The following is a 21,436-nucleotide window of genomic DNA, read 5'->3' as shown; positions in this document are numbered from 1 at the left end:
TGAACATATCCAATGAGCTGTCCTGAGGTAAGTGTGACAGCATATTTGCTTTTGCAGCAGTTTAGGATGAATGGCCTGTCATCAAACACTCTAACAAACTATTACAAAGGGACTTCTGAAAGAATCCTGACTGGTTACTCATGGATTGGTATGGCATTCGAATGCACAGGAAAATGAGGGAATTTTGAATACTGTGGTGCATTCCATAAAAATGAATTAGGCCATTTGGCCCATTGAATTGGTTCCGCCATTGAATCATGGCAGATCCATTTTCCTGCTCAGCCCCAATCTCCCGTCTTCTCTCCATAATCCCTTCATGCCCCAACCAATCAACTATCTATCAGCCTTAAATATACCCAGTGACTTGGCCTCCACAGCTGCCTGTGGCAATGAATTCCACAGATTCACCACTCTCTAACTGAAGAAATTCCTCCTCATCTCTGTTCTAAATGGATGCCCCTCTACTCTAAGGCTGTGTCCTCTGATCTTAGACTTTCCCATCATAGGAAACATCCTCTCCACTTCCACTCTATCAAGGCCTTTCACCATTCGATGGGTTTCAATGAACCCCTCATCCTTCTGAATCTAGTGAGTACAGGTCGAGAGCCATCAAATTCCCTTCAGATGATAAGCTGTTCAATCCTGGAACATTTTCACGAACCTTCTTTGAACCCTCTCCAGTTTCAGCACATCTCTTCTAAGATGAGAGGTCCAAACTTACTCACAATACTCCAGGTGAGGCCTCACCAGTGCTTTATAAAGTCTCAACTTTATATCCTTGCTTTTATATTCTTGTTCTCTTGAAATGAATGCTAACATCACATTTGCCTTCCACACCACAGACTCAACCCGCAAATTAACCTTGAGGGAATCCTGCACAAGGACTTCCAAATCCCTTTGTGCTTCTTTTTTTCGTATTTTCTCTCAATTTAGAAAATAGCTACCCTTTCATTTCTTCTACCAAAGTGAGTGACCATACACTTCCTGACACTGTATTCCATCTGCCATTTCTTTGCCCTTTCTCCTAAACTATCTAATTCCTTTTACAGACTTTCTACTTCCTCAAAATTACCTGTCCTTCCACTTATCTTCATATCAGCTGCAAACTTTGCAACAAAGCTATCAATTCCATCATCCATATCATTGAAATATAATGTATAAATAATCAGTCCCAACACAGACCCCTGTGGAACACCACTAGTCATCAGCAGCCAGTCAGAAAAAGCTCCCTTAATTTCCCACTCTTTGCCTCCTGCCAATCAGCCACTGCTTTATTCATGCTAGTATCTTTCCTGTAATACCATGGGCTTATAGCTTGTTAAACAGCCTCATATGTAGCACCTTGTCAAAGGCCCTCTGAAAATCCAAGTATGCAACATCAACCAATTATCTATTGTCTATCCTGCTTGTTATTTCTTCAAAGAATTCAAAAATAATTGTCAGGCAAGATTTTCCCTTGAGGAAACCATGCTGACTACAGTTTATTTTATCATGTGCCTCCAAGTAATCTGAGACCTCATCCTTAATAATTATTTCCAACATCTTCCCAACCACTGAAGTTAGATTAACTGGCCAATAGTTTCCTTTCTTCTGTCTCTCCCCCTTCTTGAAGAGGGAAGTGACATTTGCAAATTTCCACTCTCCTGGAACCATTGCAGAACCTAGTGATTCTTGAAAGATCATTACTAATAGCTCCACAATCACTCCATCCACCTACCTCTTTCAGAACTATGGGGTGTACATCATCTGGTCCAGGTGACTTGACTGCCTTCGGACCTTTCAGTTTCCCAAGAACCATCTCTCTTGTAATGTTAACTTCACACACTTCATGATGCCTGGGCAGTGTCTTTACATGATGGGTGATCCCAGCCATTACTAAGCTCTTCAGAGATTGTCTGCTTGGCGTCAGTGATCACATAACCAGGCCATGATATGCACTAGCTGCTCATACGACCAACCACTTGCCCCCATGGCTGCATGAGGCCCTGATCAGGGAGCTAACACCTTGCCCAACGGTGACCTGCAGGCTAGCAGAAGGAAGGAGCAGCTTCCAGCTCCTTTGGTAGAGACCTATCTCCACCCCAACACCTGTGAGACAGAATTGGGAAATGGAATAGGTCTGATTGTTGAAAATTTACACCTTAGAAAAGCAAGAAGCTTAATGAATGCAATTTACACAACAAGCCTGGATAAAGCAAGATCCCACAAAACACCTTTCATTTTTTAAGCTCCATGTACCTGTCGAGGGGTCTCTTAAAAGTTCCTATCGTATCCGCCTCCACCACCGTCGCCGGCAGCCCATTCCACGCACTCACCACTCTCCGCGTAAAAAAACTTACACCTGATATCTCCTCTGTACCTACTTCCAAGCAACTTAAAATGTGCCCTATCCTAATAAGGTTAGGCTGAGGAATGGGAAGGGCTGTTGGGAGTGGGCGATGGGAAGGAGGTTTGGGGATAGGAGTTACGATTGTGGTGAGTAAGTGAAGAAGGCGTTGGGAATGAGCGATGGGGAGGGGCTTGAGATTAGATAGGGTTTGGAGGCGAGAGGTTTGGGGAGGGTAAGGGATCTCCTTCCCGCTTCTCCTGAGCCCTCGCTGGCCGAGAGCGGGAGTCACGTTACGGGGCGGGCTGCAAATGGAACCACACCCCCCACCCCACCACACACACACACACCGTCTCCCTTCCTCTGTCCATGCCAACGGCGCCAAGGTTTGGGCTCAGGCTGTCATTACTCGGGTGGGCTGGGCCAGTGTCCCGTTCCGAGATGGGGGCCGGCTGCGAGCGGGGACTGCAGATGCTACTGACCACGGCGGGGGCGTTCGCCGCCTTCACCCTGATGACAATCGCCGTGGGCACTGACTACTGGCTGTACTCCCGGGGCGTGTGTCGTAGCAAGGGCGGCGGCGACAACGACACGGTCCGCAAGAACGAGGAGGTGATGACCCACTCCGGCCTCTGGAGGACCTGCTGCTTGGAAGGTAGGTGGCGGATTGAAGAACCCGAGACCTCCCTCCCCGAACCCACTTCATCTTTCTCCCGGGATCCTGAGACCACTCTCCCTGCGGCTCCCTCCCCATCCACCCCTCCCCGAATCCCTACCCTTAGTAACATTCCGCCACTTGCCGGGTGCTGGTCCCGGTCCCGGTTCTTAGAACTGATACGGGTGTGGGTCCAAGGGTGAAGTGGGGATAGAGGGAAGAGCAGCCCCGCACTTTCGGGATCGGTTCGTCGGGACTTGAACTTCAAAATGTAGTTGTTTGTATAAAAAGGGTCACGGGAGATAAATCTTGAAACAAGGTAATTCTACCGAAGTGACAGGGTTTACAGTCCCTAACCAGAGTTATCCGAGTTATAATGCGGTAACTGCCCCAGGAGCGAAATAAACTGCCACATGTAACACGAGAAATGGGCGGCTGCCAGGGTAAAGCAACCCCAGCTCGCGTTAAAACACAGCTGACAGTCGCTGTGAGCGGCATCGACTCGGGAAATACTCCGCAGCTGTAGGATAACCCGTGCTCTTTGACACAAGTCTCTGATTCTTTTGACCTATTCGGCTGAAAAGTACATTAAACAAGGGTTTTCTCACAGTCAAATCAGAATACCACAGCGTGATAAACAGGTTTTAACCATTAGACCTGAATATCCCAACAGAGGAGGATGGCTGAGGCTCACCATGGGGTCAAGGTGAAAGCAACATTTTCCTACATGAACCTATTTCCCTTCACGTGCTGAATATCCACAGTAAATCCCCCGGGTTACGACAGCGATCCTGAGATGATCGTGCTGCCACTCTTTTCTTTCTTGGTTTCATGGCTATCTGGAGAATAGGAATTTCAGAGTTGTATACTTTGATAATTAATGAACCTTTGGAACTGTTGGAACAAATGTGTGTGGAGAGGATCACAGAAATAGCTGTGACTGAGAGCAAGCAGTCAATACAATTGATGTATTCAGAACCTGAGTCTTCATTCTCACTTTGAGATAGAATTTCCTAAGATTCACTACCAGTTGGAAATCGAAATTTCTTTTCATGAGCAATCTCTGAATTTGGGGAAGTGCCCCATTGTTCTAGGCAGCCCAGTCACAGGGAGCATCATCTTTGCCTCAACTCTCATAGATGTTATCAGCTGTCATTCATCTGAATTACAGGAAAGGATAGATTCTTCATTGTAATGTGACTAAACAGAAGAGACCCAAACCAATTGTTGTCAGTGAGGTTGAATGTTTAAAAGACTTCCAGATTAGGGAAATTCTTTTTTCGGTCTGCGCTGTCATTAAATTAATCACTTTGAAATGTATCACTTGTACCAGCAATGGGAAGGATTCACTTGGTTAAAAGGAAAGTAACTATATTAAAAAATCAAAAAGATGCAGGTGTTGGGAATGTAAAATCAAACACAATGTTGGAATTACCTGGGGGAAGAGGCCACATCTGTGCAGAGAGAAATGTAATTTATGTTTTAGTTCATGTAGAACTGAGGAAGTTAGAGAAAAAGACATTTTGTGGTGCAGAGAGGGAAAGGGTGAAGAGAATGAATGTAACAAAGAGTGAATGGCAGAATTTGGTTGGGAGAGAGACACAAGAGACTGGAGATGCTGCAATCTGGAGTTTTGACCTAGAACATCAACCATTGCTCTGCCTCCACAGATGCTGCTAGATCTGCTGAAAACCTCCAGCAGTTTGTTTTTCTGTTAATTGCAGCTGATCTGTCTGGGGGAGATGGAAATAGAAGGAGATAAAGAGGAGGATTATCATAGAGTTTACAGCAAACAATTTGGCCCAACTGGTTCATGCCCAACCAGTCTAGTCCCATTGGCCAGTGTTTGGCTTATAACGTAACTTTTATACAATCCATGTCACTGTCCAAACACCCTTTACAAATTGTTATTGTATCTGTTTCAACCACTTCCACTGGCAGCTCATTCCACATAAATACCACGCTTTGTTGTCTCCCAAGTTGCCCTCTAGCCTTAAACCTGTGCTCCCTTGTTCTTGAGAGGCTGTAAAACATTACTGGAATTGAGAGATTCAAAATACTAGTTACTGGAAGTATGAAAAAATAGAAAATGCTGGAAATACTGTGGATCATCAGCACTAGTACAGTGGGAAAACAGTTAATATTACAAGTTAACCTGTTGATGCAACTGGATTTTTTGATGCAGACTAGAAAAATTGGTGATGTGAATTGATCTCATGCCTGGGGATGTAAGGTGCGACGTCAGAAAAGCCTTTGTCAGTAATTTCAGTGTTGTAGTAATTTTCTATCAATTTCTATGGAAAGAATGACCTTAGGTAAATAAGGCAGTTTTGCCTTGATTACTGAAAGCATTTAGCAGTCATCCGTGTTCTGCAATAAACATATCACAATGTGTTTCACAGCAATTAATTGTTGCAAGGTAGAAATTGAGGGAACAGATGTAAAAAATGCTGAAATATTTCACATAACCAGAGTAAGGTAACAGGGCAGGTGGGGTGGCACCTCCTCTGTCCCAATCCCTGCTCTATTACCACAGTAATGTGTGACTTCGTCCCATTTTGAAAGCACTCACTCTGCTCCTTCTCACATGATACTCCTGCTCCTAACTAGTGCCCGAGTAAAAATGTTTCTCAGTGTGTATCTTTCAGTCAGTGTTTTAAACCTGTGTCCCTTGGTCTGCAAATGGGAGAAACCTCCTTTTGTATACCTTGTCCAAACAGCCATCACTTTGTCATCATTCTTTGCTCTGAGGAGAATGACTACTGCCATCTAACCATTATACTGATCCCTTGTCCAATAAATCAGGGTAGGACTTGCACAGAGAACAGTAATGATGAAGTTTTGAGGAAATTGGGATAGTAAGGGGTTAATGATTTTGGCAAAAATATACTCTGTCAGCGTGACTGAGTAATGTCTGCCTGGCAGAATTATCTGGTAAACTACTTTTCTGTTTTAATCAAGGACGGAACTATCTGATTCTGTAAAGTAACAGATGTGTGTGTGTGTCTGATTAAAAATTCCAAGGCTGACTACTCCTTTGTCTGACCCTCTATACCTTGTAGTTTCACAATCTTGTACTAAGAACTGGAAAACAACTCCATATATGGTAATGATGGTCTCTTTGAACTGTGTAAATGTTGCTGTATGTAACCTGTTGATAGAGGTCTGATACGAGCCCTCAGAGGGAGAGGAACTCTGTCCCCCTGTTGTGCGGCTCCGCATCTCTTGCTGGCTGAGTTTGAACAAATAAACTGGTGAAAAGGATAACATGAAGAACTGTTTGCAGTGTGGTTATTGGTCCGGCAAATTTAAGTGCCGTGACTTGGATCCCAACATTGGGAAAGTCCCTATGAGCTGAATAAGTGACGGGGGATTCCGGGTGAGTGTAAACAGGCGGTAGGGCGCCCCGTGGCGTTTTACCTCTGACCGTCCCTTCCACTCATTCAAAACTCCCGCCCCTCGCCCCAAGGAACCTGTAACTTGACGGGATCCAACAAACCACCAGGACCAGGAGAATAAGGTAAGCAGTTGTTTTTGTGCGTATTAAAGTCTGCGGGTGCTGAAGAATTGGGCAGCGGATCAGTGGCAGTGATCTATTACATTTTCTTTTGGGTTGGTTGCGGTGATTGGGCAGTGGGTTAGTGGCAGTAACCTATTACATTTTGGGGCTGGTGGCAGCAACCCAGTAATTAGTTAAGGGGATAACCGACCTGGTCTATTCTAATTGACCCATCGATCCAGTGGCAGTGGCCTGGTAAATTGAAGTAACTAATTGGGCGACAGGCGGTTGACCCGGTAAATTGACCAGCACCGGACGGGACAGGCGTTAGGTACAGAGGGGAAAGGGGCTCACCTGCAGTCTATGTGTGAACAAATACCAGATAAGGAAAAGGATCTCCGGATGTTAAGTGCAGCACTGACAAAGAAACTGGGAAATGGTGTGTGGCCACCAGGGGGAACTTGGGATATAACCTCTTGTGAACAAGCAATAAATTTAATTTGGAAAAAGAATTGTGGTAAAGGGTGGAAATTATTGACTAAAGAATGGAAAGATAAAGCTGATACCAAATGGAATAGTACTTTACTAGCCATTTGGAGGAACAATGCATGTGATAAAGGGGTAGAGATATGTACAGGTGATGGCACTCCCAAGAGTTGGGAAATGTTGAAGGCAGAGTCTGAATGGGTAGATGGGAGAAGAAAAAGAGAACGAGAAAGACAAAGAAAACAGGCAAAGGCAGATATGCACAGACAGGAAGGTTTAGATCGGCAGTGCTGCGTGTGAGATCCAGGGCCAGTACGGGATCCTGAACGTATGTCTGGCATACCGACCCTGTTTGAGGACAGTGACCACGATGAGGATTGAGCACCCATTGTATCCTCCACCTTACCAGGGGCCAAGTGCACCCAGTGCTCCCGAACCCCAATCCTCCCAGTACTCAGATACGGTAGCCACTCGGGTAAAACAGGGAAGGGTATGCTCTCTATACCCTGAGATCCAGGAGGGGAATACTGAGGATTATTCCGAGACAGGGAGGGAAGAATCCAATAAAACCCCAGAGTTAATGGCTCCACAAAGACAATTGCCCACCCAAATGCTGCCCAGTCCATGAGCAGCGGAGGAGGGACAGCCCTCAGTAATTCCTGTGTATGCACCCCGGAAGCCTCAAGAAATGATAATGATCATGAATTAGGCCCCAGATAGAGAGGAAAAACCAGCACAGTTTGCTCAGTATGTCCGCTGTCGTCGTCTTCTTCTCTTCGGCTGTCCATCGATTTTCGATGTTGACTGAAGCCTGGGCAAAGTTGTATGGAAGACCAGCAGTTGCCCATGCTGCAAGTCTCCCCTCTCCACGCCACTGATGTTGTCCAAGGGAAGGGCGCTAGGACCCATATACAGCTTGGCACCGGTGTCATCGCAGAGCAATGTGTGGTTAAGTGCCTTGCTCAAGGGCACAACACGCTGCCTCAGTTGAGGCTCGAACTAATGACCTTCAGATCACTAGACAGATGCCTTAACCACTTGGCCACAGTACTATACAAATGTATAATGCGACCCCGCAAGATTTATTGGGTCTCTGCTGCATGATTCTCTCAGCTGATGAGGGGCAGAAATGGAAGGCAGAATTAAGATGCCAAACCTATCAGGAGTTACAGGCGGGAATCCATAATAAGAATGAACAGACAGATCGGATTATTCAAGCCTTGGAAAGGGCTCTCCAACAACCTGTAAATATCACTAAAATACTTGAATGCAAACCTAAGCCTGGGAAATTGGGGACCAGACTATCAGGAGTGATTTGCGGCCTACAACGGCACTTTTGCAGGAGACCAAGCCTCTAATAATGGGAATCTGTTCCTCCAGTTTAATGCCTTACTGCTCCAATGCTTACCAACTAAGTTAGCCAACATGATTAAAACAAATAACATGGATTAGTCTGACAATGACTGAAATCGAATGTGACGAGCTTTGACATATCATTGGGACCCGGCTTTCGAATCCCGATCAACCCTGAAGGGAACTAATATTAAAGGTGAATATGTGTATGTTCAGCGGGAAGAAGGACGCGATTGGGCTATATCTGGGGATCAGAACTAGGAACAAAAACCTACCAAGGGATAGGTGGGGACAACAACTGCATTCTCTGCCCACAACCTGTTGAGAAATTGACAAGCCAGGATGCTCCTTGCTGTGAGTACCACCCCTCAGGAAGAGCCAAATGTAATATTGCAAGTTGCTGGAATTCCAATTCCATTTATGATTGATATGGGGGCACAACCCATAGTATCGGAACAGGGATTCCAGCTATCAGATGCTACAATCACTCTGACTGGGTCCAAAGGCACAGAACGTATGTATTCATGTACCCAACCACTGCAGGTGGAATTCCAGGGGAACCAGTGTGAGGTTTCACTTACAGCCACTACCAGTCTGTGGTGTAATCTAGCAGGGAGAGAATTGCTCTGTCCATTGGAAGTCGAGATTCTATGCACAGACAAGGGTATCATCCTAGGACTAGTAAACAACTAAAAGCTTCCCCAGTTACCGACCCCCTCAGTGGTGGGCACTTAATCTGGACTCCACTTCGTTTGAACCCCCTCTGACAGGAGCAGACCCTCATGTGACTCTGTGCTATGATCCTACGGGGTGATAACTGAGGAAAGCCAATATTATGCACCCTTCGAGGGACAGAAGTTCCCAGTCACGGTGATTGAGAGGTTAAAGGAAAAGAGGGCAGTGCATTACTGGCCAAAGTTCTGGATTCCCTTTGGTGACAGACAAGACTGGTGGTTCCCCATATTACCGTTAGGGTTGGCCCTGGGTTCAAGTCAAAGAGCCTAGGATTCCTTGCCTACGCCCTAACGAAACAAGCCTCCAGCACTGAGGGAAACTGGCAAGACTTGGCCGCGGGCCAACTCCGATACTGGAAGGAGTCAGAGGTGAAGATGGGACATCTGGTAAGACATTCTTTTAACCCAACCCAAGACTTTTAACTCAACCCAAGACGTTGTACCCCATCTCTGGGCAATTTCAGGCCATGACGTCGGCCACACCAACTGCCCCCCTGTCCGGATCACCGTGAAAGAAGGACAGACTCTCCCATCCCTTCCGCAATACCTCCTCAAGCCCGAGGCAACATTTTATGAGGATGGAAGCTCTTTTGTAGATCCAGCAGGGATACGATGTTCTGGCTATGTGTTAGTGACAGACAGTGAAGTAATTGAGCAGACCTCTTTTGAAACAGCTGTCTCTGCCCAGAAGGGTGAGCTGTTTGCTCTGACTCGTGCCTGTATCCTAGCAACAGACTAAAGTGCAAACGTTTACACAGACTCTCATTATGCACTGACTATGGGCCTCTCAGGGAACTTTGGGGATTCCTGACTTCCTCTGGCCACCCCATTAGTAATGCTACCTTTGTAAACAACTTACACTCAGCTCTACGAGGGGTGATTGATAAGTTCATGGTCTAAGGTAGAAGAATTCAATTTTAGAAAACCCAGCACATTTATTTTTCAACATAGTCTCCTCCTACATTTACACACTTAGTCCAGCGGTCGTGGAGCATACAGATCTTGGACCTCCAGAAAGTGTCCACAGCAGGGGTGATTGATAGGCTTCTGGCCTATGATAGAAGGAGTTCAACTCTTTGAGTGATTATGCAGAAAGTTTGAAGTTAATATCAGGGGTGATTGATAAGTTTGTGGCCTAAGATAGAAGGAGATGAGTTATTACTTTGGGACTAGTGAGGCAGGGGGATGGCCCTGGCCCTTTAACATATTCGGGGACTTCCGGGGGGTGTTTCTACATTTTGGAAGTCTGATTGTATTAATTTTATTCATTGTCTGTATCTTACAGTGCCTTTGGCTATGTTTTATGTCATGCCGTGAAAGTAATAGTCTGTTATAACATGTTATCATAAAATGGGAATGATGAAGTTTTAAGGGAATTGGGATAGTAAGGGGTTAACGATTTCTGCAAAAATGTACTCTGTCAGCATGACTTAGTGACGTCTGCCTGGCAGAATTATCTGGTAAACTACTTCTCTGTTTTAATCAAGGACAGAACTGTCTGATTCTGTAAAGTAACAGATGTGTGTGTGTGTGTGTGTGTGTGTGTGTGTGTGTGTGTGTGTGTGTGTGTCTGATTTAAAAACTCCAAGGCTGACTACTCCTTTGTCTGACCCTCTGTACCTTGTAGTTTGACAATCTTGTACTAAGAACCAGAAAACAACTCCATATATGGATAATGATGGTCTCTTTGAACTGTATAAATGTTGCTGTATGTAACCTGCTGATATGAGCCCCCAGAGGGAGAGAAACTCTGTCCCCCTGTTGTGCGGCTCCACATCTCTTGCTGGCCGAGTTTGAACAAATAAACTGGTGAAAAGGATAACGTGAAGAACTGTTTGTGTTGTGGTTATTGGTCCGGCGAATTTAGGTTTACAGTAGGGAACGGGGATCCGGGAATACAGCTCCATAATTCCTTGAATGTGGTGGCATAGGTAGAGAGCCTTTGGCATATTGGCTTTCATAAATCAAAGTACTAAGTACAGCAGTTGAGATATTACACTGACTTTGTCAAGGCCTAATTTGGAATTAGGTGTGCAGTTCTGGTCACCTACCATCAGGAAAAATATCAATAAGATTGAAAGAGTGCAGAGAAAAGTATGTTGCTGGGACTTGAGGACCTGAGTTATAGGGAAAGGTTGAATAGCTTAGAAGTTTGGCAGGGTACATAGATAGGAGGAGTATGAAGGGCTGTGGCCAAGGTTGGGTCAATGTGACGGGGCAGAATAACAGTTTGACACAGACCAGATGGGCTGAAGGGCTTGTTTCTGTGCTGTAGTGCTCTATGACTCTCTGCCTCTATGACTTTAAATTGTGTTTCATTCATTGTCATAGAACATGGAAGCGGGTCCTTTGGCCCAACTCATCCATACTGACCAAGGCGCCTTCCTGAGCTAGTTCCACTTAGCTGCATTTGGCCAGTCTCCACCAAAACGTTCCTATCCATATATTGAGCCAAGTACATTTTAAATGTTGCAATTGTACCACTCTAGCACTTCCTCTGGCAACTCATTCCATATACCCACCACCCACTGTTGCCCCTCAGGTTCTATTTCAGTCTTTCCCCTCTCACCTTAAATCTGTGCCCTCCAGTCTCTGACTCCCCTATCTCTGCGATCTATCTATATCACTCAGGGAAAGGGTCAGCACGAGGTCTATATCACCTCTCTTGACAGGCATTTTAGTTTGAGCTCACATTCTCTCTAACTTAATTTTGTTAATATAATTGAGAACATACTGTGCCCGATGCTCTGTCAGACAACACATTGTAATGTTAACCACTCAGTGGGTGAAATGGCTTTTCTTATACCGACTTTAATCATATTCCCTGACTATTAACTCCCCAACAACTGAAATAATTTTCTTTAAGTTTAAATAACTGAAAACTTTTACAAAAAAGTCAAATTCTGAAGATACTGGAAGACAGACAATGCTGAAGTAAAAGCAAAGCACAATGGAGCATCAATGGAGAGAAACAGGATCAGAGAGAATCCAAGGAATAGTCTTTGACTTGAAATATTAATTATGTTTCTCTCTCTATAGATGATGCTTCACCTGCTGAATATCTCATGTTCTGCTTTTATTTCAGAATTTAAATGTCTTCATCAAGACATCTTTTCTTAACCTAGAGAATCCCAGCTTCTCCATTTTAACCATGGAGTCTCTCACCAAGGAAGTCCATTTCAACCATGGAGTCCTGTAAATGTCATCTGTATCCCCTTTAAAGCTGAGTGCAGTGCTTGAAATTGGACATGGTCTTCAAAATGAGACTAAGCCTTTGTTAAAATAGATTTCCTCATGTTTGCGTTTTCTTATTACTTTCCGGTTAGTTGTTGACTGAAGAATAGCTGTGAACACTGTGCAAAACATTTCTGTAAATGGAATCTTCTGTATCCATCAGAGAGCATCTGAGCCTTAACTGAATATCTCAGCAGACAGGCAACAATACCACTGAGATTCTCCATTCTGCACCCTCTGGGACCGAGTAAAGATTGCCACTGAAGAGTTGTTAACCTTCAGTGCTGCAAACTCAGGACTGAGAAGAGGGGATAGTTATCCTGTGTAGTTCCTTTCTTTATCCAGGCTGGACAGGAGAGGCCGAGAAGCTTCTTTCATGGTGTAAACTTTATGACCCCCTTCATGCCACCTGTTCCAGGGTTTGTGTGAATGAGTGTTTCTGCAAAAGGGACAAATTCATTTAAGATGCATGTTGCAGTTACTCCTCCCTCTTTCCTAATGTCACTTGCTTGTCATAGACAAGAGAAAATCTGCAGATGCTGGAAATCCAAGCAATACACGCAAAATGCTGGAGGAACTCAGCAGGACAGGCAGCATCTAAGGAAAAGAGTACACTTAACATTTCAGGCCGAGACCCTTCAGCAGGACTGCTTATTCCCACGTCTACTAGAGTGACAATGTTTATCTGCTGGTAGAGCATTTCAGATAGTTGGAAAAGGCTATGAAATGACCTTATACTGAGCTTTCACTATTGCGACAGGTACAAAATGGGCAGCAGTGTTCCGATCACCACCCCTGCTACAGTTGCTCATTGTCTTATTCCATTTCATCAAAGTAGTTACTACCAGCCCAGAGCAGTCCTGTTGCAGGATCTTGGTATACTAGAAGGGCCAAGATGGCCTGTTTCTGTGCTGTAATTGTTAATTGTTATATGGTGTGAAATGTCAACTGTACTCTTTTCCATAGATGCTGCCTAACCTGCTGAGTTCTTCCAGCATTTTGTATGTGTTACTTGTCATAGGCTAGTTTTTTGAAGAGATTTCACTAGTGTTCCAAAGGCAGATTGTTATGTCCTATGGGGCGGAGGGGGGACTGGATTCCAGGCGTGGCTTTGGGTATCAATTTAATCTACCTTCTGAACCCAGCCATCAATTGTCCCAAACACCTCTGAGTTGGACTGAACATTACCTCTCGGCTCCTAAATTCAATCCCATGATTGATGAAAGCCAATGCACCATATACTTTCTTAACCACAGAGTCAACCTGTGCAGCAGCTTTGAGTGTCCTGTGGACTCAAGACCCAAAATCCCTCTGATACTCCACACTGCCAATATAGGACTATATATAGCTATATAGGACTCTTGTCAGACCTCACTTGTAGTACTGTGCTTTCTGTGGAATGAAACTGAGGCAGTTGATCCAAGAGAATTTAGATGTATTTTCTTGTTGAGTTTTGGTCTGTTCCCAGCTCCCAATATATTGCCTGCCCTTGTACTAATGCTGCTCTGGGCTGGTGAGACAATGAGCAGCTGTAGCAGAGGTGGTGATCGGAACACTGCTGCCCATTTTGTACCTGTTGCCATAGTGAGCTCAGTATGAGGTCATTTTACAGCCTTTTCCAACTATCTGAAATGCTCTACCAACAGATAAACAGGCATTATTAAACCTCTCACAAGAGAACAACAGCTTGGGTCTCCTTGACATACAGTTGTCATTGGAAAAGACTCCGTATCTCTGCTCACTTAAAAGCCCTTTGCCTTTGGAAAAGAACACAATATTACAAACAATATTTGTAAAGGTTTGTCAAAATGTGTAGCCTTTGAGCACCCTGCCTCCCAAGGTCCACATGATACCTTTATTACAGATATTATCAATATTAAACAAAGCTTGGGTTTCCCAGGATCTCAGAGTGAACACAGGGAAGCCATTGGTTCAGTGTCTACGCTTCAATTCAGTCATGGAGACCGACAACCATATGGGGATCTGTGTGTCCATAAGGACATGTAGACCATCACCAACCTCTCCCTTATTCCCACGCCTACTTCAGTGATTTAAAAAACCCCCACACAACATAGTCAAAAAAACCCACACAACAGAGTCAGTCAAAAAACCCCACAACACAGACAGTCAAAAAAACCCACACAACAAAGACAGTTTAAAAAAACCTACACAACAAAGACAGTTTTAAAAAAACCCACAACACAGTCAGTCAAAAAACCCCACATAAGATAGTTAAAAATACTCCACACAACATAGACAGTCAAAAATACCCCACACAACATAGACAGTCAAACAAAGATGGAGTTCCATCCAGATAAGTGTGAGGTAGTTCATTTTGGTAGGTCAAATATGATAGAATATAGTATTAATGGTAAGACTCTTGGCAGTGTGGAGTATCAGAGGGATTTTGGGTCTTGAGTCCACAGGACACTCAAAGCTGCTCCACAGGTTGACTCTGTGGTTAAGAAAGTATATGGTGCATTGGCTTTCATCAATCATGGGATTGAATTTAGGAGCCGAGAGGTAATGTTTCAGCTATATAGGACTCTTGTCAGACCCCACTTGTAGTACTGTGCTCAGTTCTGGTTGCCTCACTACCTACAGGAAGGATGTGGAAACCATAGAGAGGGTGCAGAGGAGATTTATAAGGACGTTGCCTGGATTGAAGAGCATGCCTTATGAGAATAGGTTGAGTGAACTCAGACTTTTTTCCTTGTAGCGATGGAGGATGAGAGTTGACCTGATAGAGGTATATAAGATGATGAGGGGCATTGATTGTGTGGATAATCAGAGGCTTTTTTTCTAGGGCTGAAATGGCTAGCATAAGAGGGCACAGTGTTAAGGTGCTTGGAAGTAGGTATAGAGGCGATGTCAGGGTTAAGCTTTTTACGCAGAGAGTGGTGAGTGCGTGGAATGGGCTGCTAGCAACAGTGGTGGTGGCAGATATGACAGGGTCTTTTAAGAGACTCCTGGACAGGTATATGGAGCTCAGAAAAATGGAGGCCTATGGGTAACCCTAGGTAATTCCTCAGGTAAGGACATGTTCAGCACAGCTTTGTGGGCCGAAGGGCCTGTATTGTGCTGTAGGTTTTCTATGTTTCTATGTAACAAAGACGGTCAAAAAATCCCACACAGCACAGTCAAAGAAACCCACACAACACAGTCAAACCCACCCCACACAAAGACGATCAATACTACCCCCACACAACACAGTCAAAAACCCCACACAACACAGACAGTCAAAAACCCAATGTGCAAACAAGAGACTAAATTGTGTCAGCCTTTGGCTCAACAAGCTTGGGCAAGAACAGGCATAGGCTGGAAATTAAGTTTGAGATGTTCGAAGCATAACAAGTGCAGGCAGGATGGCAGTTCAGGAAGTGGAATGCTCCTCCTGTGAGATATGGGATTTCAGGGTACCAAAACAGTTTCCCTGCAGGAAGTGCACCCAACTTCAGCTCCTGACTGATAAAGTCAAGGAATTAGAGATGGAGCTGGATGCACTCAGGAAAGTCAGGAGGCTAAAAACTTCATTGATGAGTCTTTTACTAAGGTGGTCACAGGCGGAGTACAGCCTTCAGAGAGTATATGGGTGACCACCAGGAGAAGTCAGGGGAGTAAACAGTCAGTGCAGGGTTCCCCTGTGGCTATTCCTCTCAGCAACAAGCATACTGCTGGGGGGAGTGACCTATCAAGGCAACGCAGCAGTAGCCAGCCCAATGGCACTGACAGAGGAATCTCAGTAGTTAACCAGACTGACAGGAAATTCTGTGGCTAGGAAAGAGAAGCCAGGATGGTGTGTTGCCAGGGTCCAGGATGTCTCAGAGCGGCTGCAGAAGATTCTCTAGAGGGAGGGTGAGCATCATGGTGCAGCCTGGTAGTAGGTAAGACCATAAGACAAAGGAGCATAAGTCGTCCATTCGGCCCATCGAGTCTGCTCCACCATTTTATCATGAGCTAATCCATTCTTCCATTTAGTCCCACTCCCCCGCCTTCTCACCATAACCTTTGATGCCCTGGCTACTCAGATACCTTTCAATCTCTGCCTTAAATACACCCAATGACTTGGCCTCCACTGCTGCCTGTGGCAACAAATTCCATAGATTCACCACCCTCTGACTAAAAAAATTTCTTCGCATTTCTGTTCTGAATGGGCGCCCTTCAGTCCTTAAGTCATGCCCTCTTGTAGTAGACTCCCCCATCATGGGAAACAACTTTCCCACATCCACTCTGTCCATGCCTTTCAACATTCGAAATGTTTCTATGAGGTCTCCTCTCATTCTTCTAAACTCCAAGAAATACAGTCCAAGAGCGGACAAACGTTCCTCATATGTTAACCCTCTCATTCCCGGAATTATTCTAGTGAATCTTCTCTGTACCCTCTCCAACATCAGCACATCCTTTCTTAAATAAAGAGACCAAAACTGCCCACAGTACTCCAAGTGAGGTCTCACCTGCGCCTTATAGAGCCTCAACATCACATCCCTGCTCCTATACTCTATTCCTCTAGAAACGAATGCCAACATTGCATTCGCCTTCTTCACCACCGACTCAACCTGAAGGTTAACCTTAAGGGTATCATGTACAAGGACTCCCAAGTTCCCATTGCATGTCAGAACTTTGAATTCTGTCCCCATTTAAATAATAGTCTGCCCAATTATTTCTTCTGCCAAAGTGCATAACCATACACTTTCCAACATGGTATTTCATTTGCCACTTCTTTGCCCATTCTTCCAAGCTATCCAAGCCTCTCTGCAGACTCTCCATTTCCTCAGCACTACCGGCCCCTCCACCTATCTTCGTATCGTCAGCAAACTTAGCCACAAAGCCATCTATTCCATAATCCAAATCATTGATATACAATGTAAAAAGAAGCGGCCCCAACATGGACCCCTGTGGAAAACCACTGGTAACCGACAGCCAACCAGAATAGGATCCCTTATTCCCACTCTCTGTTTTTTGCCAATCAGCCAACGCTCTATCCATGTATGTAACTTTCCCATAATTCCATGGGCTCTTATCTTGTTAAGTAGCCTCATGTGTGGCACCTTGTCAAAGGCCTTCTGAAAATCCAAATATACAACATCCACTGCATCTCCCTTGTCTAGCCTACTTGTAATTTTCTCAAAAAATTGTAGTAGGTTTGTCAGGCAGGATTTTCCTCTAAGGAGTCCAAGCTGAGTTCTGCCTATCTTGTCATATGCCTCCAGGTACTCTGTAACCTCGTCCTTGACAATTGACTCCAACAACTTCGCAACCACCGATGTCAAGCTAACAGGTCTATAATTTCCTTTTTGCTTCCTTGCCCCCTTCTTAAATAGCAGAGTGACATTTGCAATCTTCCAGTCCTCCGGAACCATGCTAGAATCTATCGACTTTTGAAAGATCATAGCTAATGCCTCCTCAATCTCCACAGCTACTTCCTTCAGAACATGAGGGTGCATTTCATCTGGTCCAGGAGATTTATCTACCTTTAGACTATTCAGCTTCCTGGTAAGAGGGTGAAGAGCTCCTGCATAGTGAGTAGAAGGATTTGGGAAAAGGCTGAAGAACAGGACCTCCAAGATGGTATCTCTGGGTTACTCCAGTGCCACGTGCTGGTCAGAGCAGGAATAGGATGATGGTACAGATGAATGAGTTGCTGAAGAACTGCTGTAGGGGTCAGAGTTTTAGATTTCTGTGTCATTGGGATCTCTTCTGGGGGAGGTATGACCTGTCCAAAAAGGACAGGTACACCTGAACTTGAGGAGGGGTCAATATCCTTGTAGATAGGTTTGCTAGAGCTGTTCAGGAAGGTTTAAACTAAGTTGGCAGGAGGATGGTACTGGAATGATAGGGATGAGGTTGGGCAATTGGTATAAAGTTGATGCAGTGTGTAGAGAGTCTGTGCGGATGGACAGGCAGATGTGGGATGCGGTGAAGTGAGGGCAAAATTGAAATGCAAGACCAAAGGTATATTTAAATGCACACAGTACATGGAATAAGGGCGATGATCTTGTAGTGCAATTAGAGATTGGCACATATGATGTTGTGGGCATCACTGAGATGTGGTTGAAAGATCACAGTTGGGAACTTAACATCCAAGGATACACCATGTATTGAAAAGACAGACAGGTAGGCAGAGGGGTTGGACTGGCTCTGTTTGTAAAAACAAAGAGGTGACATAGAATCAGAAAATGTAGAATCCTTGTGGGTACAACTACAAGGGTAAAAAGACCCTGATGAGGGACCCAGAACAGTAACCAAGATGTGGGATATAAATTTCAATGGGAAATAGACATGGCAAGTAAAAAGGGCAATAGTCATTGGGATTTTACTATGCAGGTAGATTGGGAAAATCAGGTTGGTACTGGATCCCAAGAGAGGGAATTTGTAGAATGCCTATGAGATGGATTATTAGAGCAGCTCGTGGTTGAACTCACTAGTAGAAAGGCAATTCTGGACTGGGTGTTGTGTAACAAACCAGATTTGATTTGGGAGCTTGAAATAAAGTACTCTCAGGAGACTGATCGTATGGAACAGGGTTCTGAAGGAGGTTCTCAAGGGATCATGAGACCAATTAGTAATGATCTTTCAAGAAGCACCGGTTTCCCAATGTCACACCACTCTTAAAGAAAGAAATGAGGCAGAAGAAAGAAAATTGTAAGCTAGTTAGCCTGACCAGTGGTTGGGAAGATGTTGGAGTTCATTATTAAGGATGACGTTTCAGCGTACTTGGAGGCACATGATAAAATAGGCCAAAGTCAGCATGGTTTCCTTAAGGGGAAATCTTGCTTGACAAATCTGTTGGAATTCTTTGAAGAAATAATAGGCAGGATAGACAAAAGAATATTAGTTATTTTGATTTTCAGAAGAACTTTGATAAAGTGACACAAATAAGCCTGTTTAGAGCATAGAATAGTACAGCACAGTACAGGCCCTTCGGCCCACAATGTTGTGCCAACCCTTAAACCCTAACAAGGTAAGAGCCCATGGTATTACAGGAATGATACTAGGATGGATAGAAGATTGGCTGATTGGCAGGAGGCAAAGAGTGGAAGTAAAGAGGGCCTATTCTGTTTGGCTACTAGTGGGAAGTTGTGTTCCACAGGTGTCGGTATTGGGACTGCTTCTTTCCACATCAGGACTGGTTCTTTCCACATCATATGTCAACAATTTGGACAACAGAATTGATGGCTTTGTGGCCATGTTTGCAGATGATACAAAGGTAGGTGGAGGGGCAGATAGTGTTGAGGAAGCAGGATGTCTGCAGAAGCAGTTAGATAGTTTGCGGGAATGGGCAAAGAAATGGCAGATGGAATATCGTGTAAGGAAGTGCACTTTGGTAGAAGGAAAAAAGCATAAACTATTTTCTGAATGGGGAGAAAAATATTAAAAATCAGAGGTGCAAAAGGTCTTGGGAATCCTTGTGCAGGATTTCCTGAAGGTTAACTTGCAGATGAATCAGTGATAAGGAAGCCAAAGGCAATGTTGCCATTCATTTCAAGAGGATGAGAATATAAGAGCAAGGATGTGATACTGAGGCTTTATAAGGCATTAGTCAGACCACACTTAAGAGTATTGTGAGCAGTTTTAGGCCCCTTATCTCAGAAAGATGTGTTGGCATTGGAGAGAGTTCAGAGGAGGTTCACTTTCAATCTTTTTTTATTGATTTAAAAGAATAAGGGTAAATACAAACCAGAGGAGAGGTTATCTCAAATACATAATTCAATAATAATACAAACAGAGAAAGGAGTATACACTGTCAAAATCATGTATAGTATTAAGCTAATATAAAGAGAAAAGAGAACCACCTCTCCTAACAGTTCATAAAAAAAAGATTCAAAATTTTCTATTCTTGGAGGAAAAAAAAACCCACTAAACTAACCTAAAACAAAAAAAAAAAAAGGGACTGGGCAGTCCATTTTGAGGATACAGTTTAAAAAAAAAGGGAAGATCCTTCTGATCAAATCTAAAAATTCACGGAGAAAAAAAGAATAACTAACTATAAAAGTAATAAAAATTAGATCATATGAAAATATTGAATAAAAGGTCGCCAAGTTTGCTCAAATTTAGAAGATGTATCAAATGTCCAACTTCTTATTTTCTCCAAACTTAAACAAGATGGAGGAGAGCCAAAAAAGTACAGTAGGTGGATTGGGATCCTTCCAGTACAATAGAATAACTCTCCTAGCCAATAAAGTTGAGAAAGCTATCATGCGTTGAGCGGAAGCAGGAATGTTTCCTGCTTCCGTTGGAATAACCCCAAAGATTGCTGTAAGTGAATTAGGTCCAGACCTATGAGACTTTTGATAAGGTTCTTAAAAACATCTCTCCAAAAGTTATTTAACTTTATGCAGGACCAAAACATATGAGTTAAAGTGGCTGCCTCAGTGTTACATCTATCACGAGTAGGATTTATATTAGAAAAAATATGCGCTAGTTTACTTTTGACATATGCCCCTGTGCACTACCTTGAACTGAATTACGGAGTGACGGGCACAAATAGATGAATTATTAACTAAATGACAAATTTTATTCCATTGATTATCTGAAAATGGTTCTTGAAGTTCCAATTCCCAAGCATGTTTAACCTTATCATTAGACATCTTTCGTAAATTCAATAGCCGTTTATATATGACGCCTATCAATCCTTTTTGGAATGGTTTAAGCTGAAAGATAACATCTATCATATTTGGTAAATGAGCAAATGGATAATTCGGTAACAAATCACGTAACAAATTCCTGACTTGTAAATATCTAAAAAATTGTGCATTAGATAAATCATATTTGTCCATTAGCTGAGAAAAAGACATTAAACAATCCTCTAAAAACAAATCTAGAAAAGTTATTATTTCCTTAGTTTTCCATGTTAAAAAGGCCTTGTCTAAAATTGATGGTTTAAAAAAAAATAATTAAAATGGATATTACTAGACAGAGCAAAGTTATTTAGGTCAAAAGATCTGCGAAACTGAAGCAACACACATGAAAGTTGTTGGTGAACGCAGCAGGCCAGGCAGCATCTATAGGAAGAGGTACAGTCGACGTTTCAGGCGGAGACCCTTCGTCAGGACTAACTGAAAGAAGAGATAGTAAGAGATTTGAAAGTGGCGGGGGGGAGATTGGAAATGATAGGACAAGACAAGGAGGGGGAAGGGATGGAGCTAAGA

General features: G+C 43.8%; 1 protein-coding gene across 3 annotated transcripts in view; it reads left to right on the top strand.

Annotated features, from left to right (window-relative positions):
* Positions 1-2,600: 2,600 nt before the first annotated feature.
* The window catches only part of LOC140202855 (voltage-dependent calcium channel gamma-3 subunit-like), an 89,321-nt gene continuing 70,485 nt past the window's right edge, over positions 2,601-21,436 (top strand). For 2 of the 3 annotated variants that reach the window (XM_072268319.1, XM_072268320.1), the window contains exon 1: positions 2,612-2,981. In XM_072268319.1, the coding sequence (XP_072124420.1) occupies positions 2,696-2,981 (286 nt within the window). In that variant the 5' untranslated portion in view covers positions 2,612-2,695. Of the gene's footprint in view, positions 2,982-21,436 lie in introns of all 3 variants that reach the window. The other variant, XM_072268321.1, reaches the window with a different exon arrangement.

The sequence above is a fragment of the Mobula birostris genome, chromosome 9 (genome assembly GCF_030028105.1).
Source record: "Mobula birostris isolate sMobBir1 chromosome 9, sMobBir1.hap1, whole genome shotgun sequence".
Taxonomy (NCBI): domain Eukaryota; kingdom Metazoa; phylum Chordata; class Chondrichthyes; order Myliobatiformes; family Myliobatidae; genus Mobula; species Mobula birostris.
This window is presented reverse-complemented; position numbering and strand designations above follow the sequence as displayed.